The 22,330-nt window shown below is 36.0% G+C and overlaps 5 protein-coding genes across 9 annotated transcripts; 3 read left to right on the top strand and 2 right to left on the bottom strand.

Annotated features, from left to right (window-relative positions):
- Positions 1-579: 579 nt before the first annotated feature.
- On the bottom strand, positions 580-4,062 carry LOC105164688 (PITH domain protein (DUF1000)). The gene is made up of 9 exons (XM_011083400.3): positions 3,923-4,062; positions 2,936-3,016; positions 2,595-2,644; positions 2,088-2,165; positions 1,812-1,869; positions 1,685-1,734; positions 1,388-1,496; positions 1,260-1,321; positions 580-911 (listed from the first exon to the last, which is right to left on the bottom strand). The coding sequence occupies exons 1-9, from the start codon at positions 4,004-4,006 to the stop codon at positions 869-871; spliced, it is 615 nt and encodes a 204-aa protein (XP_011081702.1). The 5' UTR covers positions 4,007-4,062; the 3' UTR covers positions 580-868.
- Positions 4,063-4,262: 200 nt separating this feature from the next.
- On the top strand, positions 4,263-6,667 carry LOC105164689 (BRISC/BRCA1-A complex protein). The gene is made up of 3 exons (XM_011083402.3): positions 4,263-4,562; positions 5,518-5,676; positions 6,102-6,667. The coding sequence occupies exons 1-3, from the start codon at positions 4,263-4,265 to the stop codon at positions 6,453-6,455; spliced, it is 813 nt and encodes a 270-aa protein (XP_011081704.1). The 3' UTR covers positions 6,456-6,667.
- A 3,012-nt stretch (positions 6,668-9,679) lies between these two features.
- On the top strand, positions 9,680-11,441 carry LOC105164690 (putative protein phosphatase 2C 72). The gene is made up of 5 exons (XM_011083403.3): positions 9,680-9,941; positions 10,024-10,347; positions 10,446-10,560; positions 10,726-10,949; positions 11,040-11,441. Exons 1-5 carry the CDS (start codon positions 9,762-9,764, stop codon positions 11,217-11,219), a joined length of 1,023 nt encoding a protein of 340 aa, XP_011081705.1. The 5' UTR covers positions 9,680-9,761; the 3' UTR covers positions 11,220-11,441.
- A 173-nt stretch (positions 11,442-11,614) lies between these two features.
- On the bottom strand, positions 11,615-15,826 carry LOC105164691 (phosphorylated adapter RNA export-like protein). Of its 5 annotated transcripts, XR_016066168.1 has the most exons (6): positions 15,212-15,702; positions 14,658-14,932; positions 14,181-14,286; positions 12,527-12,670; positions 12,312-12,444; positions 12,087-12,226 (listed from the first exon to the last, which is right to left on the bottom strand). XR_016066168.1 is itself a non-coding variant. In XM_011083405.3 (5 exons), exons 2-5 carry the CDS (start codon positions 14,918-14,920, stop codon positions 11,960-11,962), a joined length of 780 nt encoding a protein of 259 aa, XP_011081707.1. In that variant the 5' UTR covers positions 14,921-14,932; positions 15,709-15,826; the 3' UTR covers positions 11,615-11,959. The 5 variants fall into 5 exon arrangements, 4 of the variants coding, with proteins under 4 accessions (XP_011081707.1, XP_011081706.1, XP_011081708.1 ...); XM_011083405.3 differs by lacking the exons at positions 12,312-12,444; positions 15,212-15,702 and adding an exon at positions 15,709-15,826 and having other exon boundaries at positions 11,615-12,226; XM_011083404.3 differs by lacking the exon at positions 12,312-12,444 and having other exon boundaries at positions 11,615-12,226; positions 15,212-15,700.
- Positions 15,827-19,023: 3,197 nt separating this feature from the next.
- Positions 19,024-21,965, top strand: LOC105164692 (vacuolar-processing enzyme). The gene is made up of 9 exons (XM_011083408.3): positions 19,024-19,334; positions 19,539-19,703; positions 19,793-19,949; positions 20,039-20,124; positions 20,204-20,403; positions 20,699-20,747; positions 20,919-21,128; positions 21,372-21,578; positions 21,656-21,965. Exons 1-9 carry the CDS (start codon positions 19,128-19,130, stop codon positions 21,830-21,832), a joined length of 1,458 nt encoding a protein of 485 aa, XP_011081710.1. The 5' UTR covers positions 19,024-19,127; the 3' UTR covers positions 21,833-21,965.
- Positions 21,966-22,330: the final 365 nt, after the last annotated feature.

Genomic DNA, 22,330 nt, shown 5'->3' with positions numbered 1-22,330 from the left:
GACAAAGTACTATTTGTGGTGTTACAAATTTACTCATTGTAAGTGAAAAGTATATATATATATATATATATATATTAATATTAGTATATAGATATACTATTTATTTTAAAATATATTAAAAATAAAAATAAAATATAAAATTAACACATCATATTCTTAAAAAAAAAAAAAACCAACATAAAATATAGTTAATATAACGATGTCACAAATATATTTCATTTTTATATTAATATAATAAATAATAATTGAAATTTAGGCCATGTTCGGTTTGCCTTTCGTTAGCAGTCATACCATGAAATCGCATCCGGCCGAGAAGTGGCTAAGCTTAATGGCTTCCTATTTATATTTTGTTAGCTTTGGTGCTTATTAGCAATGATCATTTGTGTTCTTTCTGTTTGTGATGAATTTAGGAATCGCCATTGTAAGGAAACAAGAAATGTAACAACCTACGGGTGGTTTCGTTTGCATTTTTAAGGAGTTATTACCAATAATTCATAACCAGTTCATTCACCGTTTGTTGTAATAAGAAGAATATTTGATTGAATAGAAATACTGTGAAAGACAAAAGGCACATCAAAAGACAGCAAGCAGAGTTCACAATTTAAGCCACTTTACATACCAAAGTTGGGATCTTGACTTGAGGACTGAAATTGGCTGAAAGTTCTTAAGATCCTCTCAACCATTTAAGAAGTTGATGGTGTAAACAAGGTACAACACTTAAAATGGTAGAGAGGATGAAAGTTTCTGAATCTTTGGTGAAAACAGAATGTCCATTTTACATTTCTGTTGAGCTATATGTATCTCATGATGAGATTTAGATCAGAAGCCATTGATTAAAGGAGCTCTGGCTGTAGATAGATTTAGAACCTCATTCCACCTGAGAGAGGCCGCCACCAGTCTCGGCACGTGTTCTGTACATGGATTCAGCATTTTGAGATCGATCAGCTAACTCATTAGAACCAAGGTCAAAATATAACACAATCATGCAGGCTGTCATTAAGCTTTTGCTACTAGTTGGCATTCTCAACTACTGAAGAACCAGAGAGATGCAAGAAGACACCCAAAAATTTACAACAAAAGTTCCAAGGCAAAACGATGACCAAGTTTCCAATAATTTAAGATCTCATACTACCAGGTCTATGTTTCGAGCAAGTTCCACACATGGAAAAGCTAATATAAAATGCAATGCATTCCATACGTCCAATGTCACAGTGAGATGACCTGTAGTTAACTTATCTTGGTAAAGATTGATAACTCACTTGTGATCTGAAGGATTTGGCATGAGTTCATAGACTATTGTCGCAACAACATCCCTCTTCAGCTGCATGAAATTGAAATTGAATCAGAGTAAGGGGAAGGGAAATTCAAAGTTTGCACCCAAAAGTACCTGTGTTGCTTCTCCTTTCAACCCAATGTAATGTATTTGAGTTGTGTCACCACCGAAATTATCTGGAAAATGCAAAGTGATGTTCCCCACACTTTGAAATCTTGAATATCTGTTGAGTATAAACATTATAGGGTCAGCAACTCAAAACTGATAAAAACATCCAAGCTGTCAGAGTTTGAAACCTTATCTGCAGAATGTGGAATCCTCACCAGAATCTGATCTTTATATTAGAAATGGCAAGTAAATCTATAGAAGCTTTATAGGACGCCAACTAAAACTTAGGACAGGAAACCTCACCTTGTCTGGTATTCCAAAACTCCTTGTAAATTTTCCACCAAGTCCCACTCCTAAGATGATAAAATAAGTTACCTAAGCAAACAATTATAAACAGAACAGTTGAAAAAGTTATAAGCTTCCAGCATACCTGAACAGGTTGCATGTTCTGGGCATCCGAAAAATCAATACCATCACGATTGATAAACCTATATTTACCCGAAATATAATAGTTTAGGCACCAAAAAGGAAGCTGTGATAAGGAGCTTTAACAAATAGGGGAACCGAAGACATCACGGTTAAGCATAAATAACAAGACACATGATAAATATAATACACGTGAAGGCCATCTCCTACTGCAACACATGATACTGAAAACTGTTGCAGTAAACTAAAATGAATGAAGTGTAAGTTCACTAGAACTCACGCTCTCATCTTTGCAGGACTTGTTCCATCCACACCGCCAACAATTGAAATGCTCTTGAGCTTAACATCTGATGTAAATCTATACAGACACTCATCAATTAGTTGAAACTGAGCAAATTTCAGCAAAAATGAATAGACAAGCCAGAAACAACCAGATTAACATTAGAATTTATTCGATAACATAATAACAAGATCCCCAATTCCATAATCCCCACAATTTGCAAGCGTGTCTTCTTAGTAGTAGAAATTTTCATCAAGTCTACAAAACGAGGATTTATAGACTGCCCAAAACGTAAAACAATATAGCCATCAATCCCAACTTCAGAGTATCACATAGTATATAAAGTTTGTTCAGCTTTTTGGTTATACAAGCTCAAAAGCAACTTTGTTATCTGCAAAGGCTTTTATTATGCACATACATGTGCAGCCCTAAAGGCCCAATCTTTCTCAATGGAAAAAAGGAAATACGCGATGGTCTAAATAGGACTGTGAAATGTAATTTACTTACGGAATAAAGACAATCAATTCAGGATCGCCTTCATTGCTTTCCAAGTAACCCTGTCCAGAGTTGAGATAAAAATTTTAAATGTTCGACGAGATTAGCTATTAAAGACAACCAATATAAGGTTTAGAAAGCATAAAAAGTAATTCTGCGTGCATAATCCTTCCATCTTTGTGACAATGACTCTGTATACACATATCTGTAGATAGAACACCACTGTTGGATTGATTTAAATAATACATGTGCTATATTCAACTATGAATGCATAAATTCAAATGCAACTGCTGCATTTCATGAGGATCAATATTAGACACGATGGAAAAAAATCCCAGCAAATATTGGAATACCTCTGAGGAGTTAAGACGCTGCTCCCAAGCTCTGAATACTGACTTCACACTTCCAGAAACAGCTTCATTCAGTGCAGATACCTTTGGTAGATGCAAACTTTTTGGTCATTCGCATGCTTAAAAGGCATAATTTAATTCTTTGATGCAAGACAGAAGGTAGAACAGCAATCTAGCAGGTTCCCACATACAGATTCTAGACTAATCACCCAACATAAAATTCATAGAGAAACCACAAAGGTTTTTTCCCGATTATATTGGAGCAACACATTAACAAACAGTTGTATACACCTTAATTTATCACATACAAGATGTACAAATATTCATAATATATACCACAAACTAAATTCAAGATTTAAACAGAAATCGAATACTTAATTGCATACAAGGAGCATGAACATTTATAACAGAAGTTCAAAAAAGACCATGACTAGTGCAAACACAAGGCTTCATAACACAGATTTAATCCCTCCTTGTCCTCAATGTAGGGACTGGCATATAGCCATATCACATACACTCACCTAAATATGAAGCTAAATAAACAAATATAACAAACATTAGCATCCTATAAGTTCCACATTATCCATGACAGATGTTTAATAAGTCTATATCTCCATCCACACCCTACTTCAAAACCAGAAAAATGATCGAGTATAAACAAGTCATAATTCCTCAGCTTTCAGGACAACTTCCTGTCTAAACATTTCCTTCGTTTATGAATCAATTAGTAGAATAACTAAAGTTTCAAATCATGATAATACACTACAAATGATTGAGACGACGAAGTTCCTGCGCCGAAACAAATAATTCTGTACAAAATCAACACCGAGAACTTACACGGCAAAAATTGGCACTTCAAAAACAACGAAATGACACTTCTATGTGAACATATCAGAATGGTAAAGTTTTTACATAATTAAGAATCAGAATCTACAACAATGAAATTATGCAAAACCTAATGTAAAACTCCAGGAAGATAAAGGAGAAAACCTTGGAGAGATCTATGTGCTTGTAGAGAGACCAGTCCGAGGAGCAATCGTGCTCTTCGCAGTTGTGATCGTGCAAGCATGCCATTTTTCAGCTCGGCGTGCGTGATTTCTGAGAGGTGGCTGGCTGAGAAATTTTGAGGGGTTTTTCTTTCTACGGTTTATGATGTGAGGGCTTAAATGAGATTTTGCATCGGTGTTACGCAAGGAATCTTTTGGCCGGAAAGGAAATTCTATGCGAGTTCCCCTTGACAAACTTTTGAAATGACGAAATTACACTTCAAACCCGCATAACAACAACCAAAAATCTCTCGGCACAGAGAAAAACAGAAGAGAACTCAGAGATGGAAGTGACGGAGGTCCAGAGCTTCAACCTACCGCCGGGAGGCCCTTCAGCTCTTCCGGGACAGGGCGGCGGCGGATTCTCACTTCCAGCGACCCGATTTTCCAGCGAGGACATACTATTTTGCATCGACGTGGGCCCGGAAACTATGGTCGAGATGAAAGTGAACGGGCCGAACGGGCGGCCCTACACCAGATTAGAGTCGATAAAGCAGGCTATACTGCTATTCGTCCACGCTAAGCTCACCATCAACCCCGATCACCGATTCGCCTTCACCGCCCTCTCGAAATCTACTTATTGGGTATTAATGTCTTGCTTGTTCTAGTAGTGTCATTCTCTATCGCTACCGCATTGCTCATATTTTGTTTCCCTATTCCGTAGGCAAGGATATCTTGGTAAGTTCTTGAGTTGTGTACAACCAATTACTCTTAGTGTTGTTAGCAGTTCACTTGATGACATGATTACTTGCATATGCAACGATTTATGTACCAAATTGTTTAGCACGGATTTCCCTATTCCCAAGCACCGATGGGTCTATAAGATTTTGAATAGAGGCACTTGTCAATACTCATTCTATTGTGTGGCAAAGGATTTATGGATGGAGACATTATTTGGTATATGCAGACACATTGGAAACTGTTCATTTCCCAGCATGTAAGTTTGCAAAGAAGTCGCATATATCAGAGTGGATTGAAAATTCTATGCAGTTGTTAACTATGCCTGAAACTTGCACTAATTGTGTTTGGCATACTACCATTATACCTCCTGCTTGCCTGTTTAACTGGTTTGAAGATTAAAATGGACTGCCTGGTGGTGACTTGTGTACGAAATGTTCTAAGGTCGGATGCTGTGCACATTGCCCGTTTTGGGCTTCAGTTTTCTCTTTCTACTTCTTTGTAAGAAATTATGAACTATGAAGTGAATTTTGTTTTGTACCTCTGCTTCTAGTCTGAAAAATTGACCTTTGAGGTTCCGCTAGTCACATATCAACTAACAAGGCTAGACTTAGTTTTCTGCTGCGACTAAAGAGTGTTTGACCCAATTATTACTACAAATACCTCATTTATCAGCATGCTAATATCAGGCTGCAGCCATTGACAATACTCAGGAGGATATTTCAATCCAAAAAGACCAAGTGTTATGGAATTTTAAGATGCTTATCTTCCTAGTTGGATATTTCAAGTGGGGTAAATAAACTACTGTTTTGTAACCAGTAACCACATGGGTTTGATTTCCTGCTCTGTTTCTTTGTGAAGCTCCGAAAAGAGTTCAGCAGTGAAGTTGACTCTGCAATTGCTGCTTTACGAGGACTCTCAGTGGATTCATCTTCCAGTCATGCAGATCTCACTCAGCTATTTAGAGTAGCAACTCATGAAGCTAAGAAATCTCGTGCACAAAACCGGATATTCCGAGTGGTAAGTAACCATGAATTTAATGTGTCTCGTTGAGCAAACTAGTGCTAATTCCCTGTTTGACTGCAAGAGTGGAAAGTTAGTCATTCTGTTCAACTTCAGCATTTAGAGTGCAGGATAGTTGTTCAATCCATTTTCATGAGGGATCAATTTCTAGTGAAGTTCGTATGCGAACTGGTTGAATAACAAGTCTTTTTCTCTTACTATCAAGTAGAGTCTCCTATCTATACTTTTCTGACAGCTGCCAAGGGTGTCATTTGGGCTCTCAGATTTGTTATTGATTTTCACTTCTCTAGTTCGATTTCTTTCCTTTCAAGCATATCTGTAACACAGTGGTGAACCTTCTGGTTTGTTAAATTCTTTGTCTTCTCCTGATTTATGTGGCTCCCCAACCATGCAAAATTTTTACCTGTATTCTGTTGTCCCAGATCTTGCTCTATTGTAGGTCATCTATGCCACCACAATATCAATTGCCTTCAACTCTGAAACTCTTCACCTTGGATGTTATGTACCTCCATGACAAACCTGGACCAGATAATTGTCCGCAAATGGTATATGACACCCTAGTTGAGGCCCTTGAACGTGTCAGTGAGTTCGAAGGCTTCATATTTGAGAGTGGTCAAGGGTTGACACGTGCGCTTTTCCGTCACATGTGTGTGCTGCTATCCCATCCTCAGCAACGTTGCATGCAGGATGAGATGGATCTACCCAAGTCTTTGACAAAGAAATCTCCTGTAGCAGAGACAGCACAAGGAGATGATAGTGTTGTCTCCAGCCAATGAGGTGAATTCTCATTAATATAGAAATCAAGACTTTATGCTGTGAAATAGTTCTCTTTGTCGTCGATGAACCCTGTAGGTTTCTGCACTAAAATCCAGATATGTATCTGCGAATTTATCATTGTAACCATGTCAACCTTGCTCCTCATGTATGCATACCGTCGACCATTATGATGCAGTTCTGAATGAAAAGAAAAGTTTCCATGTTGATTTCAGTTTAGTGACTTTTTCTTGCTTGTCCATTTAGTGAGTTTCAGATTGATACACTTTGTACTTGGGATTCTTGATGAAGAAATCTTAACTTTTAGTTGATAAGCTGCATGAATTTAGCACAGCCATTTTTCTTGTTCTTAGATTATGTTGCTAAACTGCGACGAAGTCTCCATGGTTAAAGAACACCTCCATGATTGAGTTCATCGTTTACGTGCGATAAATGGATGATTTGATCCACAAAATGAGATTGAATTATGACAATAAATATTCAATATGATACGGCCGATAAAGTTTGAAAATTGTAGTGTATGAGATTGTGATAAGCACTATCTATATAAAACTTGTTTCAGATCAATTCAGTATAGTCAAATGATTGGTTTGTGCCAGCAGCTCTGGACCTTAGTTTTGTGATTAGATCATTACTTGCTTTACTAGAATGCTAAAGTCTACAATCCTCAACTGTTGTACTATATTTCCAAATTACTTATCAGCAGGTGCAGGTGCTCCACATTTATCTACTTATCAATTTCCTACAGTGATCAACTTATCATGTTATGAAACAACACAATATCTGATCAGGACAAGAAAGCAAATGACACTTCTCTCCCCGCCCTCTTTTACAGGGATGTTTCTTGTAATAATTATAACAACGAGGGAGGAACTGGTAATTTGCCTAATTTATAATAAAAAGTATATATGAATTGCCAAATGAAATAAAATCATATAATATAATCACAAAGACTTAATTAAAATAAGTGTGCTGATGTAAGAATCTATAGACCAAAGTATTCCCTGAAATACAAATGTCAATGTTATTGCCCTTTCGTGAGAATCTAAAAGTCGGTTTTTTTGTTTTTTTTTTTTTCCTTTTAAGATAAACCGACTAATAGGTCGGTTAATTAGATGTTAAGGTTGCCATTTTTCTAATGACCTTCTATAGTACTTAGTCATTTTGTTTTTAATTTGAAATAAAACAATAATTTTAAATTAACCAATATGTTATTATTATAATATCAACACGTAATACATCAATTAACAAATTCGGAACTTAAAAAAAAAATACTCAGTATACTGCTATTAAAAGTCGATTGAATTCATACATTTGTAGAATTTGAACTTAAATCTCAATCTCACCAGTCAGATAAGGAATTATATTTTATTGGTTTTAGTACAGAGTTATTTATATACATTTTTTGTTTTTCACTACAAATATCTTTATCTCATAGTGAGACAAAATTAATTATGTTGAGGACACAGCGAAAGAATTAAAAAATTTTAAACGTTACTCGTTAGTAATAATTTGTTTTAAGATGAAGTACACTGACCCAACAACTTATCGACCTTAGTAATTTATTTAATTATCAATAGGTCGTGACGAAACCCCAAAACACTAGAACATAAATTCAAAAAATAATATTTATTATTTCTCGAGACTAATATATATATCAGCTCACAACGTTCCAAATATTTGAAAAGCTATCTTGATAAATATGTATATATATATAGGTGGATGTGGGTGTGGGTGTGGGACAGTTGACAACTAATTACAAATTTAAATAGAGCTTAGAATATCTGAATTTCTTCCAAATCTTGGGGTCCTTCCAATCATGTGGAAGGTTGTATAATTATTTATGTGATTATTTAATACCTCTATTATTGTCTTTAAATATAAAAATTGAAGTGTTGATTATCTTCTAAAGTCAACTCAAATAGATTGTATTATCATCAATTGGAAAAAATAAAAATAAAGAATGAATTAAGTTATTGAAATGTCAAATGATTAATAATTTTCAATTGGACTACCTAAAATAACAAGTTTGGTTTCTTGAATCACCATTACATATTAAAGTTTGTTCAGTTCTGTTTCTATTACAATTCAGATTAATATAATTTTCATTCTTGTAATTTTAATACTTTTCTTCTGCTCTTAGTTGGCGTTGCAGTCTTTTGAGTCTACATTTTGTGTAAAGTGGATGAATTATTGGTCATCTATTTACTATGTTAGGGTGTGTAGGTAGAAAACCAAGTAGTGGTCAGCATGTTTCATATAATAAACTAGTATCAAGGAATTTAGACATTATTACATACTTAACAAAAATGAGAAGGACGCCAACGATATGGATTCTGCAGTTGCGTCCTATATTTTTCATACTTTAAACTTACATAATTCAGATTATTCGTTTTGTTATGGAAACTTTCAGCCCTCAAAGATTCAAAACTATTCTCATTTTTTTAGAATTTTTTGGCTAAACTAATCAAAGTCAGCACTGCACTCCCATATGTGTCTTTGCTTATTCTAGTGGTAAACTACTTGTGTGCAAATTCTTTAATCCTACATAACTACACATAGGATGCCCTTTGAAATGAATCTTGGGGTAGCCAACTATAATAATCAAACTATTCAAAAGCACCTCAAGTATTCAACTTGATTATTTAGGTTGGGGTTTAGACCCCCTCTTTGATATGTGAAAGTATATTTTTTCTCAAAAAAGTTCTAAAATTATAATTACGTACCTTTTCAAAAGTTCATTGTCTACACCAGATTCTTTATCGTTGAAGTTTAGATGAAAATTGTTATTCATTAGGGAAAATATAACGTAAAAGTTTTAATTTTACCCTTCTTTTAAATTCCCACGTAATGATTTTTACTTATAAGGAAAAAAACATAATGAAGTTGACCTCGTTCTATGTATATATTATATTTATTCTTTTATAAGTACAAAAATATATATGGCAATGTTAAAGGAGGAACAAAATTGCAAATTTATATATTTTCTTTTTTCTAGTCAACATTTGTTTATCCAAGATCAGATGTAAACGGAGAAATTTCAAGGGGGTGTGAGTGTAATTGCAAAATTTCTTTGATAAAAAGTATAATTTCACATTTTTGAAGGAGTTTAAATGCAATTAACCCTATATGCTTTTCAACTCTATTACAGCCACAAGTATTCTTCCAAGAATTATAAAAAATATTCAGCCAACCTGCATATTCCATGGTCCCCAACTCCTTATATATGGGCTCTTTCCCACCGTCTCTTGGATTCTAAAAGTATATGCACAGCAAGAAACATTCAAACAGTTGAAGGAGAAACAAACATGGGAATCTGTGCATCCATTTCATCTTCAGTTATACATGATGATACTTATGGCCACGAAAATGCTGTGTACTATAGAGGGACTATAAGTCTCAATGCAAATGAATCACAAAGAATTGGCTCTACATATTCTCACACAGGAAGCAAAGGTTTAAATCAAGACTCTGCTATTTTGTTCGAGGTATATGAAATATTCATAATATGAGTGTTGAAGGTTTTGACTTTTGCAGTATAGTTAACAACATGTTTGTTTATTCTGGCAGGGATATGGGATTGAAGATGGAGCTTTTGGTGCAGTGTTTGATGGGCATGGCAAAAATGGGCACATAGTGAGCAAAATAGTTCGAAACCGGTTACCTTCTTTGCTTCTCAGCCAGAGAAATGGGATAGCAAAGATTAGCCCTTCAGGAGTGAGCACTAAACAGAGTGAGAGACTGGAAAGTGATCAATCAGGACCAAGCAAGAATTTCCTTAAATGGAAAGAGGCTTGTGTTAGTGCATTCAAAGTGATGGACAAGGAAATCAAGCTTCTTGACAGTTTGGACTGCTCTTGCAGTGGAACAACTGCTGCCGTTGTTGTCAAGCAGGTAGGACCTTGGAAACTAAACCATCTACATGAACTTTTGTTTAGTCATAGATGTTTGGATCATCAGTTTATACTGAATCTAACAAATTTAATGCGTAGGGTGAAGATCTTGTTATCGCGAATCTTGGAGATTCTAGGGCTGTTCTAGGAACAAGAACTGAGAATGGGATCAGGGCTGTGCAATTAACCACTGATTCCAAGCCTGGAGTAACCTGTAAGAATCTTTACCTTGATGGAAATGTTCTGTGTTTAATGATACCTTAGCGACCAAATATTTCAACTATTTATATTAGGATACATGTAAAACATTGTAAATTTAAATTAAGTCAAACTCCACGCTCCAAAATCCTGCAATTAATAAAGTCGATGCTATGTGCAGCTGAAGCAGAGAGAATAAGAAAGTTCAAAGGGAGGGTATTTGCACTGAAAGAAGAACCCCACATTCAAAGAGTGTGGCTGCCATATGATGATTCTCCCGGGCTGGCCATGTCTCGGGCTTTTGGAGATTTCGTGCTCAAGAATCATGGCATAATTGCTATCCCTGATGTCTCTTATCACTGTGTATCTCCTAATGATCAGTTTCTTGTACTGGCTAGTGATGGGGTAAAGAATCCCAACTCAAGCTCCAATTCTTGATAGAAGACATTTTTCGAAAAAGTGAGATTGCTGACTGGTTTATGTGTTTGATTTTAGGTGTGGGATGTGCTAAGCAACGATGAAGTTGTGTCCATAGTTTCCGTAGTAAGAAGTGAAGAGGCAGCAGCAAAGGCAGTGGTGGATGCTGCAGTTGCTTCATGGAAACACAAGTTTCCCAACTCAAAGAGAGATGATTGCACAGTTATTTGTCTCTTCCTGCAAATGAAACCGACATGATATTCAAACCTTATAGAATTGAGAGAATTTAACTTCTTGATTTTGAGTATAACCCAGGGGTTTGGTACAAAAATCTTGAAGTCACTTGGCTGTGACAGAATTAGTTGTTTGGCGCTTGGTGTGAGACTATATACCTGTAAAATGGCTGCAGCTGGGATTGGTGGAATGGAAGAGTAAAAATTATATAAGGAATAAGATTAAGATTGCCCATTCTCATTTCAACCTTCTGTCCTCTGTTTCCTCCTCTCTGTTGCTTCTTTTTGGGGGTTTAAAGTATGAAATCTTATTAAGAATTATCATCTAATTGAAAAGATCTAAGCATATTTAATATCATCAAACACCATATTTTATCTGAAAGAAAACGCAGAGCAAAGAGGATCATTTGACAAAATGCAAACACATAAAACCTGCTTTTGTAGTGCATTTCAAATCTGAAGCACCAATTTCAAGTAACAAAACTTGGACATCATTCTGATCATTACTCTACAGCACTTGCTAAGAAAAAAGGCATTACTCGACTACAGCCCAGCCATTTGAACCAATTGACTCAAACTTTGCATCAAAACAAACGCAAGATCCTCGTGATAATGTTGAAGGATGTATTGCGACCTCCTCCTCCCCCCAATCAAAAAAAAAAGGAAAAACAAAGAAGAAGAAGGAAAAATACACCCACACTCGCGAATGTTCAGGTCAAAGGCAAAAACAGCTCTTTTACGTTCCCAAAATACCAGGCCACCAATTCATTTGAGTGAACCTAATTCATCTTTGGGATCCTCTCCCCCAGGCAAATCATCATATGTAACCGGCATTCGTATTCTCTCATGAACAGACGCACGTTTCTGTGGAGCAGCCATAAGTTCGTGCTGACTCCGATCATGACATGTAAGCTCCAAACAATCTGATATATTAGACTTAGCCTGATTGGCATCAAGAGTGATGCTTGGTGAGGAAGCTTCTGCCTGTTGCTTAGGTTCTTGCTTACCGTGAAGTTGCTGCTTGAATTGCTTCTGCAAAGTGCATTGAACTATAATGTCAACAGTGCAATTCTAGTTCACATGAACAACTAGCCACGACAAAATAACAAAAGACAACCATGTAATGAAGCATGATGACGAGTGCACTACCAACAAATCCCAAGGCTGTTAAGCATGTGAGACCATCAGGAGTTAGACCTAATCAAGTTCCACTATTTACAGAAACTAAGACACTCTTCATCAAAAAGCACCTGTAGCGCCAAGGTATTCATACTTGACTCAGAATAATGTAAAATAAACCTGAGGAAACACCTGTTTTGAAACTAGACATACCTCAAACTCTTTTCCTTTTCTCATTATCTCTTTGTAAGCATTAGGATCACGTACTTTGATGATATTCCATAATATGCCACCACCACTCCGGAAACGGCTGCCATCAGCTGTCTTCTGACCTCCACAGGCCTGAATTGCATCAACCTACAGGTTCGCTTTTAGTTAACAATCTTTCGAGTGGAACTGGCTGAGGAAAACATAAGGAAAATGAAAACCAACAACAATATCATCCAAATAATTGTGATGACAACTTTCATCAAATGGAGGATATCAGTGCTTTCAGACTTCCAAATATGAGATTTACACACCTTAGTTTCATCCTTACAACATAGATTTATCACAACGGAAAGCCAGATATTTCACTCTCAAGTAACCTTATAAACTGACAAAAAATTATTGGAATATAATAATTAGAATGGGAAGGTAGGTGACATGTTCAGTTTGTTCATCAATATGTATTCGAGCATTTTCCAGCCACTGACTCTCTATTTTATAATTCAACTTTCTGCTATCTGTGGAATATAAACTAGTTACTAATCACAATCTTCATCAAACAAGAAGCTTAAATCTCATTTACAAATTCAAGTTGTTCCAAGATGGGTCCCGATAATTGCCAATCCAAATGTAGCATGAACACCTGCGGGGCTATTTTCCCTCTTAAACCCAACACAAGCAACGTTCACTCCTGGCCCTGCTTCTTTTGATAATAGTTATATAGGTCTTACTTGACCTTGCATCACGACTTCACAGATCAGAAGTCTAACACACAAGGCAATACCATTTCAAAAAGTTAACCTCCATTAGGGGAAATCATGGAATAGTTTGGCAAAGCTATCTCAGATCAAAGTTATGTCTGCATGATAGCAATAACTTCTTCAGCCTGAAGGATCAGCGGTTGATGAGAGACAAATATTAAACATCGGAGCAAAGGAGGAAGTAGGTCTTCAAGCATGTAGGGTAAGGCGGTTGACCAGAGTCTCACCTTTAATCCAGTTAGAAAATTCCAACAATTTATGCAAATAATCCTGAGGGTATAACATAGCTAAGTGAAAGGATATTCAGAACGTGATCCAACTAAGAGAATGATGTGACAAAAAATTAAGTGAGCACTTTTTTCCCAACAGCCGCATGCAAACACATACCAACGTCCATCCAAATGGTGATGATATCTGAAGTAATGACTTATGACCATCATCTGGGCACTGGAAGTTTTGATGTACCTCACTGGATTCAAATAATATTGAATGTTAACCATGAAGAAAATTGCATTACATAATGAGAAATCAACAAATTAAAAAGCGCTGTGTGGGTTATGATCCTACCTATCTCTTCCTGTCATTATAGTTAAAACCTTGGGTCATACTGGATTCATGTGCAACAAAGGCGTCAAGTTAGTTACTCATTATCCAGGACTACATTTTATCAATAAACTTCTATGAAACTACTCGAAAGGACCAAAAGACCGTAAGACTACATGTTTCATACTCATACACAAAATTCCCGAACCTACAGCTTGTAGTAGAGGTCAAAATCAAGCAAAGTATAGTTTGTGATTTCAAAATGACAATCACACTTCATCATTGCAAAAAAAGAAATGGTTCAATAACCACCTTTTGCACAAACCTGTATAAAGAAACTTTGAAAGAAACATTACCTCTTTCACAAGATCACTCAAAGCTGAGACACCCAGACAACCAACAGCAGTCCACATAAGATATGATTTTTTCTCTCTCAAACGCTTGCATGCATCCAAGACGAATCTAAGGAAAGTGGCATAAAAGTAAAACCATCACCAAAAATGTGAAAAGAAATGCTAAAGTACGGCAATAATAAGCTTCACGTTCTTAATAAAGAAGCATTGTAAAAAATAAAAGTGCAGCAAACCCACTAATTAAATTAAAAATATTATGACGCATAAGATATCGAGTGATGGATTAAGCCATAGCAGTTTAAAATACAAAATAGCATGTGTCTGTGTAGGTATTCAAATATAAACATCTAAAATTATGAGCATCGTTCTAAAGACCATAATGCCACATAAACAGGGAGTAAAGAAGTAGCATGTAAAGAAACAGTGTCTAGAAAATCGCAACAATGTAATGCAAAAGAATTGATTGCAGAGAATTCAAACCTGTTTATATTAGTTATATTTGGGCCAGCACTGCTGCCTCTCTTTCGCTTGTTTTTCTTTTTCCTCTTCTTTTGTCTCGAAATCCTCCTGTTAGATTCTTGATTTTCTTGATCATTACCTACATCACAACTTTCTCCTACTTCAGTGTTTGAGATCTGTTCAGTTAGCTCACCCTCTTCAATATCAAGCATTTCAACATCTTGCCCATCATCAACAATTTCCTCATCAAAAAGCGTGTCTAGCAAGCTCTCTCCTCCTTCCATGTTATCCACAACCTGCAATAAACTTCCGGCTCAGATATTCCAAACACAGAAACACAAAAACGAAAAATTACTCTGAGGAATTAATTTTTTTTGTGGCTAATGTAGCTCTATTAAGCTCAATAGCATAATTCAGGTCAAAATACAGGTAAGTTTAGTGGTTCCGCTTCCACCCCTCTCCTAGTGAAAACTACAAGACTGTTTATACTTCTGCAGTATACGTAAAAGAAGAAAAAACGATTTCCATAAAATCCATGGAGATAAAAGCAAAAACACAACAATTTGTTTTTCTACCCTTTTGAATACATCTGCGCGCATAAAATGCAAGGTTGCAGTATTTGATCCGTGCTTCAGGATAAGAACATTTACACATAAACCTGTGTTCAGTAACTATTTACATAAACTGGACCATCATCATAAACCGATATAGAATACTGTGTCTACAAATAACATCATTAAAAAAACATATCTCAACAATTTCAACAAGTATCCTCAAGAATGTTCATTTACATGTTTCAATAAGGCATCAGAACCCTACCGAAAACCAAAAACTCAAACAAAAATTAGAAAATATAGCGCCCACGGAGACGCCACCGGAGAACAAAAATCAAATCGACCTGAACACAATAAAAAGCACAAATTTATATGCATGATCCTTCGCTCCTAACACGTAAAAAAACTGACATCGGCACCATATAACTCGCTGGTTTCCCTAACTGGTTATGCGTTAATTACAGACAATAATTACGTATAGAAATTGAGAAAAGCGGAAAAAATAAAGTACTGCTAACCTTCGATTATGCAGAGTGCGACAGTGAAGAGCTTAAACAAACAAACTGCGGCAAAAGCTTAAAGAAAGAGATTGGTGAATAATCTGTTTGTGGGCCTTACTTTGGGCTCAGGATGGACCTCGATCACTTGAATATGGGCTCTTATACCACTTTGGGCTAAAACTTGGGGTATTGATATTTTATTCGTGAGACTAAGATACTGAGTGATCAAATTTATTTTAATTAAATGAAAATACCAACCAACTTGTTTGTAGAAATTGCCACTTTTTATGGTTTTTGGAAATTATAAAGGATATTAATTCAGGTAATAAAAGATGTGCGCCTCCATTGAGCACCCCAACATGCTTGATTTTACTGACTCATTAGTAAGGTATCAAGCTCGTATTTTCTACATTTATACTAATCTAACAGGGTCAAAATAAGTCCAATACAACGAGATGATACAGCAAACATCAGGGATTCCATATCGCAGATATTCTTCCACATCATACTGAAAAATCTCCAACAAACTCCCTCTAGATTCGTGGCGGCAATCTGACAACAAGAAGTTAAACAAAATCCACAGAACTCAAACTGACTAGACATGGCTCATTCAAACGGTCATATTTTCATTCAGATATATCAAAATTTTAATTCCTTTTTTTTTTTTTTTGTTAGTTAACTAACTCAATCAGCTTTCAAATGGTATATCTTATGCTGCAACTACTTACAAATTTTGCTCCCAATCAGCATATAAATAGAGGTCATCCTACAACTATAATGGTAAACTCATATCACTCACTCCCACATACTCTTTTTTCTCGGCTTTCAGCAAGTTCTTTGCTTATTTTCGTACTCCACACCATCATTATCATTTTATCTGAAACTCCTATCATTCCACTTCAATTACGGACCATTGTTCTTGTGTTATTTTAAGTTTTCTAATTATTTATTCGGTAAATCAATTTACTGACTTAAGCATTAGAGCGCCAATACCTATTTTGCAAGATAATCCTCCCTTAATCTTTGATAAGTATACATGGAAATACAGGAGAAATACCTATAATACCCTTAATGAAGGGTATTCCGATCTTTTCGCCCTTGGATCCGCGTCCCTTCTACCAGACAGGTCGGAGCAGGCTTGACTCAGACCCGCCTATCCACTTGAAGACCCAGGCAACGACAACCGTCCGATCATGGATGTAAGCTAGCTGGATAAGGCCACGTGGCCCATTCAACAGTATCCAGCTAAGCCCTATAAATACACCAAGACGCTACATTTCGAGGTAATTAATACTGAGCCTTTTCGATCTGCACCCTTAATCGCATACTTTAACCTCGATCAACCTAACTTGAGCGTCGGAGGGGTCGTTGTCGGGGACATGCCCGACGAGCTCACCGTACTTATCTTATTATCAGGAACCCAACACTTGATCTTGGTGGAGTTAGCAAACTGTGAGGAGATCGCTCATCCAAATCGTTGAATTCGAGCAAGATCAATTTTAAAAATCTTTATACAAATCCTTCAATCATTATATTGTTATTGGACTCAAATACGCATTACTATAACTACTGCTTACAATTGTTTAATTACTCCCTATCCATCCTCCAATATATTAAAATACCTTGCAAATATTCATATTCCTTTTGGCACTTTTGCCATTATATCACAATTTCATGTATTGTCATCATGAAAAAGAATGCAATCAAAAAAGGAAAAAGTTATCCAAGTGAAATTCAATGGAAAAGTTTATAACTTCCACGTCATTTGGAATTATTAATACTCCAATATAAATATAGAACCCCTGTCTATACTTACATATAATGTGCCTAAAAAAACTAAGTACCACTATAAAATTTAACATAAGTAGTAAACAATTAAGTGAGAAAATTGTCCCGAAGCATATATGTTAAAAAGTCAAGATTCTCCCAAGGCCCGACTTTTCAACGGTGTATTAATTATTAGAACAGATGTTGCTGTTGCAAAAGTGATTATCATAGTAGAAATTGTCATTTTGGTTTGTATAAACACGACTTAGGGACAATTTGCCATTATTCTTTTATAACCTTTAGGTGCAAAGTTTTGAACGTGTTGTTATCAAAGATATCCATATATTCAAATATGATTGTGGTGGTTAAGATTGTTTCAAAGCGTGTGATGCATTGAAATTCAATCAAAGTCTCTCTTGGAAAGAGCACTAGTTTGTGTGTATAATTAAGGGATAATTACTCTGGATTTTCATTTATTTTTTTTTTTTTTTGTTAATATCAGCAAATTCGATAAATTTTGAATAATAAAAAGTCTATTTGTTACATAGAAACAAAACGTGTGGAGTACTAGACGAAATTTTTCAAACTACATGATGTGTACGTGTCATTACACAGATTAAACTTTAAAAGAAGACGGTGTAATTAATCCTTATAATTAATTTAAGAGTTATAAAAGTATAATTATTAATTAGTTCTTAGAAATATCGTGAAAATGTATATGTTTTGTTAAAAATTTATTATTAGTTTTTAGAAATATATATTTTTTAAAAATATAGTATTCGTTCTTAAAAATTAAATCTATGAGTGTGTATATTTTAAAATTTGTAAAATAAGATATCAAATTAAGTAGTTTTGTATAAGAGGGATTGTTTCTTTATGAATTTTATTGTAGTTAATGACAAATTACAAAGTAATTATTATTTTAAAAGGTCATATTATTAAAAATAGAAGCAAAGCAATAACCAAATATCAAATAGTATGAAATTAAAAATAAGAAAAATATACAAATAATGAAGTTGTGAGACGCATAAGAAAGGTAGTTACTTGACAGATCAAATTGTGGGAGGATCGATACAAACGACCTATCTTCAATCATAACTATCCATCTTGGGAAGTTGTATGTGTGCGTACAATAAATAATATTTTATACTTTAAAAAATATATAAATCAACACATCACAGTTAAATATATATATATATATGTATAAAGCAAAAAAATAAAATCAATTTTAAGGTATTATCGACACAACAAAAATAAATATAATTATATCATAAACTGGCATTCATGAATTCAAAAGTGTATTTTCTTTTAGATTAGTATATAGATAATAACATTTAACAAACCATATAATAACATTTAACATATCATATTTACTTTGTGATTAATTTGATTCGAACTAATTTGTTTTGGGTTAGAAATTTGTCTTAATTTGATCTAAAGTTACGTAAAACTTACCTAAAAAACGACCAAGACAAGCTTGCAAGCTTTAAGCTAAATTGACATATGGGGTACTTAGCACAATCTCACCACCAGTATGTCTCCTCGTTATATATATATATATACTATGATACTCATCAACTCACAGGTCACACCCCAACCAAACTCAACCATTTTCCCGCGGAATAATATTGTAGTACTATAAAAGTGTTTGCTTCCCGCCACGAACGTAGATGATGGTACGCTGCACCGCTGCACTTTTCCTCCTTGCACTGTCCATCCTGTCAGTCGCCGATGGCCGGCATGATTTCCTCAAACTCCCTTCTGAAGGTCGCCGATTATTCGGGTCATCGCCCGTTGGAGCATATGATGATTCTGCGGGTACCAAATGGGCTGTCCTGGTGGCAGGGTCCAATGGTTACGAGAATTACAGGCACCAGGTGGTCGTCTCCTCCAAAGTTATCCAAACATATTTTCATTTTACGCGCAAAAACTAAAAGAACATTTCCATCCCATTGAAAATGATGAAAATTGAAGATAAAACCAAACGGGCCTAAAATTTAGTTTTCGATATGATTTAATGAGATCTTTATAATTTGACTCCCATAATTGAGACTGATACAAGGACATTTGTTTTGTACTAGGCTGATGTATGCCATGCATATCAAATCTTGAAAAGAGGTGGTCTGAAGGATGAAAATATTATTGTTTTTATGTATGATGACATTGCCAACAATGTGGAGAACCCTAGACCTGGTGTCATCATTAACAGCCCTCATGGTGAGGATGTATACAAGGGAGTTCCAAAGGTTTGTGTCATAATGCTCAAGTCTTTAGCTGCGTATTGTTTGTTGTAGAAAATATGTTCCTTTTCTTACCATGGTGAGTCTTGAGACAGGATTATGTTGGTGAGGATGTTACTGCACACAACTTTTTTGCTGTACTCCTTGGGAACAAAACTGCACTGAAAGGAGGTAGCGGAAAGGTTGTCGATAGTGGTCCGAATGATCATATCTTCATATATTATGCAGATCATGGAGCAGCTGGATTACTTGGTCAGTAACTTCTTTCCTTGTAACAAAATGTTCTTGATAGAGTATCTCCACTGACTTACTTATTCAATGATGTTATTACATATGCTCAGGGATGCCCACTAGTCGTGAAATATATGCCGATGAACTGATCAATGTCTTGAAAAAGAAACATGCTTCTGGAACATATAAGAGCTTGGTAAATCAATTTTGGCATTCGTTTTCTATGCAACGATTTCTTTTTGAAGCAGGAACCTAATTTTCCGCGGATATTTTAGGTGTTTTACGTTGAAGCTTGTGAGTCTGGAAGTATGTTTGAAGGTCTTCTTCCTGAAGGCTTGAATATATATGCAACAACTGCATCAAATTCGGAGGAGAGTAGCTATGCAATCTACTGCCCGGGATACGACCCTAGTCCTCCCCCTGCATATGATACCTGCTTGGGTGACACATATAGTGTTTCCTGGATGGAGGATAGGTATATTGTATCCATAATTTTCTAGCTTCTTCGTAAGTCAGTCAATGTGCGTGCATATACAATGGAAGTTCCTTGCATATGCACCGGTCCTGTATCCGTGACCGGCTTGTTGAATTTTTGGTTGCTAGTAATCAGAGCTAGTGCCTAGAGTGGGCGCAACGGTTGGAAAACCAAAAAACAATGTTAAAAATGTTGATAATGTGATTTACAGGGTGGTTGTGTACCTAGTTTTGACACAAATACTTGTGTTTTTATGTTTATCTAATCAGTATTGACATTGCGTTGTTATGAACAGTGACAGTCACAATCTTCAGACCGAAACTTTGAAGCAGCAGTACCAATTGGTAAGATATTCTGGAACTGTGTCTTTATATTGAGCAGTTTGTTAGAGCCAGTCTGCGAATGTTAAGCTTTGAGAGCATCAATCACACACTTTGCCATCAGTTCTCGCTTCATTTCCAATCTTTTGCTGATATTTACTGCGTGAATACATATATAGCTGTTGGCATTTTCAGGTCAAGAATCGAACAGCAAGTCAAGATCCTGATTTGAGCTCCCATGTTATGCAATATGGTGATTTGAAGCTAAGCGCGGAGACTCTTTCCGTGTATATGGGTACTCATCCTAATAAGGATAATCATACTATTGTGTATGACAATTCTCCGAGACCATCTTCAGGGGTCATTAACCAGCGCGATGCTGATGTTTTACATTTCTGGCATAAGGTATTCCAATCGCTCCTAAAACAATCACAATTAATGTCTCTTTGTTTTTTCTATGATTATAGTCGGAGGAATTATTTCAAGAATGTCAAATTAAGTCGCTAGCAGATGAGACCTTGATATACACTCTGTATTGCGCTTTTCTGTTTTGGGGATTATGTAATAGATGAACCTGCCAGTTAAACACCTTAAATGCCTAATTCACTAAGCTTTCTGATCAAATCTTTCTTGATCCACCATTGGCAGTTCCGTGGCGCTCCTCAAGGGTCTGCCAAGAAATTTGAAGCCCAAAAGCAGCTTGCTGTAGCTATGGCACAACGAACACATGTTGATAGCAGTATTCAACTCATTGGGAAACTTATTTTCGGAACTGACAAGGGTCCTCAAGTGTTGAATTCAGTTCGACCTGCTGGGCAGGCTCTTGTTGACGACTGGGATTGCCTTAAATCAATGGTAACACATCAAAATTCAGTCCTACATATCTACTCTTTTTCTCTCTCGTGACAAGATTAGCGTAATCGGTTGCACAGGTTAGAACATTTGAGACTCATTGCGGATCACTATCCCAATATGGAATGAGACACATGCGGTCTATTGCCAACATCTGTAATGCTGGTGTGAAGAAAGAGCAGATGGGCGAGGCTTCAGCCCAAGCCTGCGCTACTTCCCTTCCATTTCTCGGAGCTCTCTCCACAGCCGGGAGTTGAATTCTCTTCTATATGTTTGGCATCTCAATATATAGAATAAAACTACAAAAATAATGTTCCAACAGCGTGTCGGTATTGTATGTATTGTGGGCATCGATCCCTTGGAACAGAATAAAACTTTTTGTTGCGCGGATTCTGAGAGGAAATTCTGTTGATTATTGAGTGAAATGTTTATGGGCATATGTAAAATGAAGTCCATAAATGGAGGAGCAGTGTCAATGCTCCTGCCCCTTTAGTTGGAAATGCACTTTGAATGGATTGCAATTTGCCTGCACACAAACCTCAATGCTCTACAGTTTGGAAGTATTGTTGCTGGATAGCGAATTTGCAGACAAGAGGTCCACATTTTTCCTACAATCTCATTCCTAGAAAAATTTCTTTGACACATTCCCCGTGTCTAAATATCAATTTATTAATTGAGTTGGCATTATTCTTCTCAATACAAGTGACGGTCCTAGTTCAAAGCAAAATTGTCCCGAATCTCTCTACACTAACAAG

Source organism: Sesamum indicum, linkage group LG6, assembly GCF_026168435.1.
Source record: "Sesamum indicum cultivar Baizhima isolate 11 linkage group LG6, ASM2616843v1, whole genome shotgun sequence".
Classification (NCBI taxonomy): domain Eukaryota; kingdom Viridiplantae; phylum Streptophyta; class Magnoliopsida; order Lamiales; family Pedaliaceae; genus Sesamum; species Sesamum indicum.
Note: the sequence above shows the minus strand (reverse complement) of the source record. Positions and strands in the feature narration are given on the sequence as shown.

What these genes read in the sequence shown, in the direction of transcription:
- LOC105164688 (XM_011083400.3), bottom strand. Translation starts at nt 4,006, where the DNA reads ATGGCATGCTTGCACGATCACAACTGCGAAGAGCACGATTGCTCCTCG. An exon ending in GTTTTGGAATACCAGACAAG is followed by an intron (nt 1,497 to 1,684) that starts GTGAGGTTTCCT and finishes TATACTCAACAG; the next exon opens with ATATTCAAGATTTCAAAGTG. An exon ending in TGAAAGGAGAAGCAACACAG is followed by an intron (nt 1,322 to 1,387) that starts GTACTTTTGGGT and finishes AATTTCATGCAG; the next exon opens with CTGAAGAGGGATGTTGTTGC.
- LOC105164689 (XM_011083402.3), top strand. Translation starts at nt 4,263, where the DNA reads ATGGAAGTGACGGAGGTCCAGAGCTTCAACCTACCGCCGGGAGGCCCT. An exon ending in TCTCGAAATCTACTTATTGG is followed by an intron (nt 4,563 to 5,517) that starts GTATTAATGTCT and finishes TTCTTTGTGAAG; the next exon opens with CTCCGAAAAGAGTTCAGCAG. An exon ending in AAAACCGGATATTCCGAGTG is followed by an intron (nt 5,677 to 6,101) that starts GTAAGTAACCAT and finishes CTGTTGTCCCAG; the next exon opens with ATCTTGCTCTATTGTAGGTC.
- LOC105164690 (XM_011083403.3), top strand. Translation starts at nt 9,762, where the DNA reads ATGGGAATCTGTGCATCCATTTCATCTTCAGTTATACATGATGATACT. An exon ending in ACTCTGCTATTTTGTTCGAG is followed by an intron (nt 9,942 to 10,023) that starts GTATATGAAATA and finishes TTATTCTGGCAG; the next exon opens with GGATATGGGATTGAAGATGG. An exon ending in TTGTACTGGCTAGTGATGGG is followed by an intron (nt 10,950 to 11,039) that starts GTAAAGAATCCC and finishes GTTTGATTTTAG; the next exon opens with GTGTGGGATGTGCTAAGCAA.
- LOC105164691 (XM_011083404.3), bottom strand. Translation starts at nt 15,235, where the DNA reads ATGCGCGCAGATGTATTCAAAAGG. An exon ending in AATATAACTAATATAAACAG is followed by an intron (nt 14,287 to 14,657) that starts GTTTGAATTCTC and finishes CACTTTCCTTAG; the next exon opens with ATTCGTCTTGGATGCATGCA. An exon ending in TGAGTGATCTTGTGAAAGAG is followed by an intron (nt 12,671 to 14,180) that starts GTAATGTTTCTT and finishes GCGAACCTGTAG; the next exon opens with GTTGATGCAATTCAGGCCTG.
- LOC105164692 (XM_011083408.3), top strand. Translation starts at nt 19,128, where the DNA reads ATGATGGTACGCTGCACCGCTGCACTTTTCCTCCTTGCACTGTCCATC. An exon ending in TGGAGCAGCTGGATTACTTG is followed by an intron (nt 19,950 to 20,038) that starts GTCAGTAACTTC and finishes ACATATGCTCAG; the next exon opens with GGATGCCCACTAGTCGTGAA. An exon ending in GGGATTGCCTTAAATCAATG is followed by an intron (nt 21,579 to 21,655) that starts GTAACACATCAA and finishes TCGGTTGCACAG; the next exon opens with GTTAGAACATTTGAGACTCA.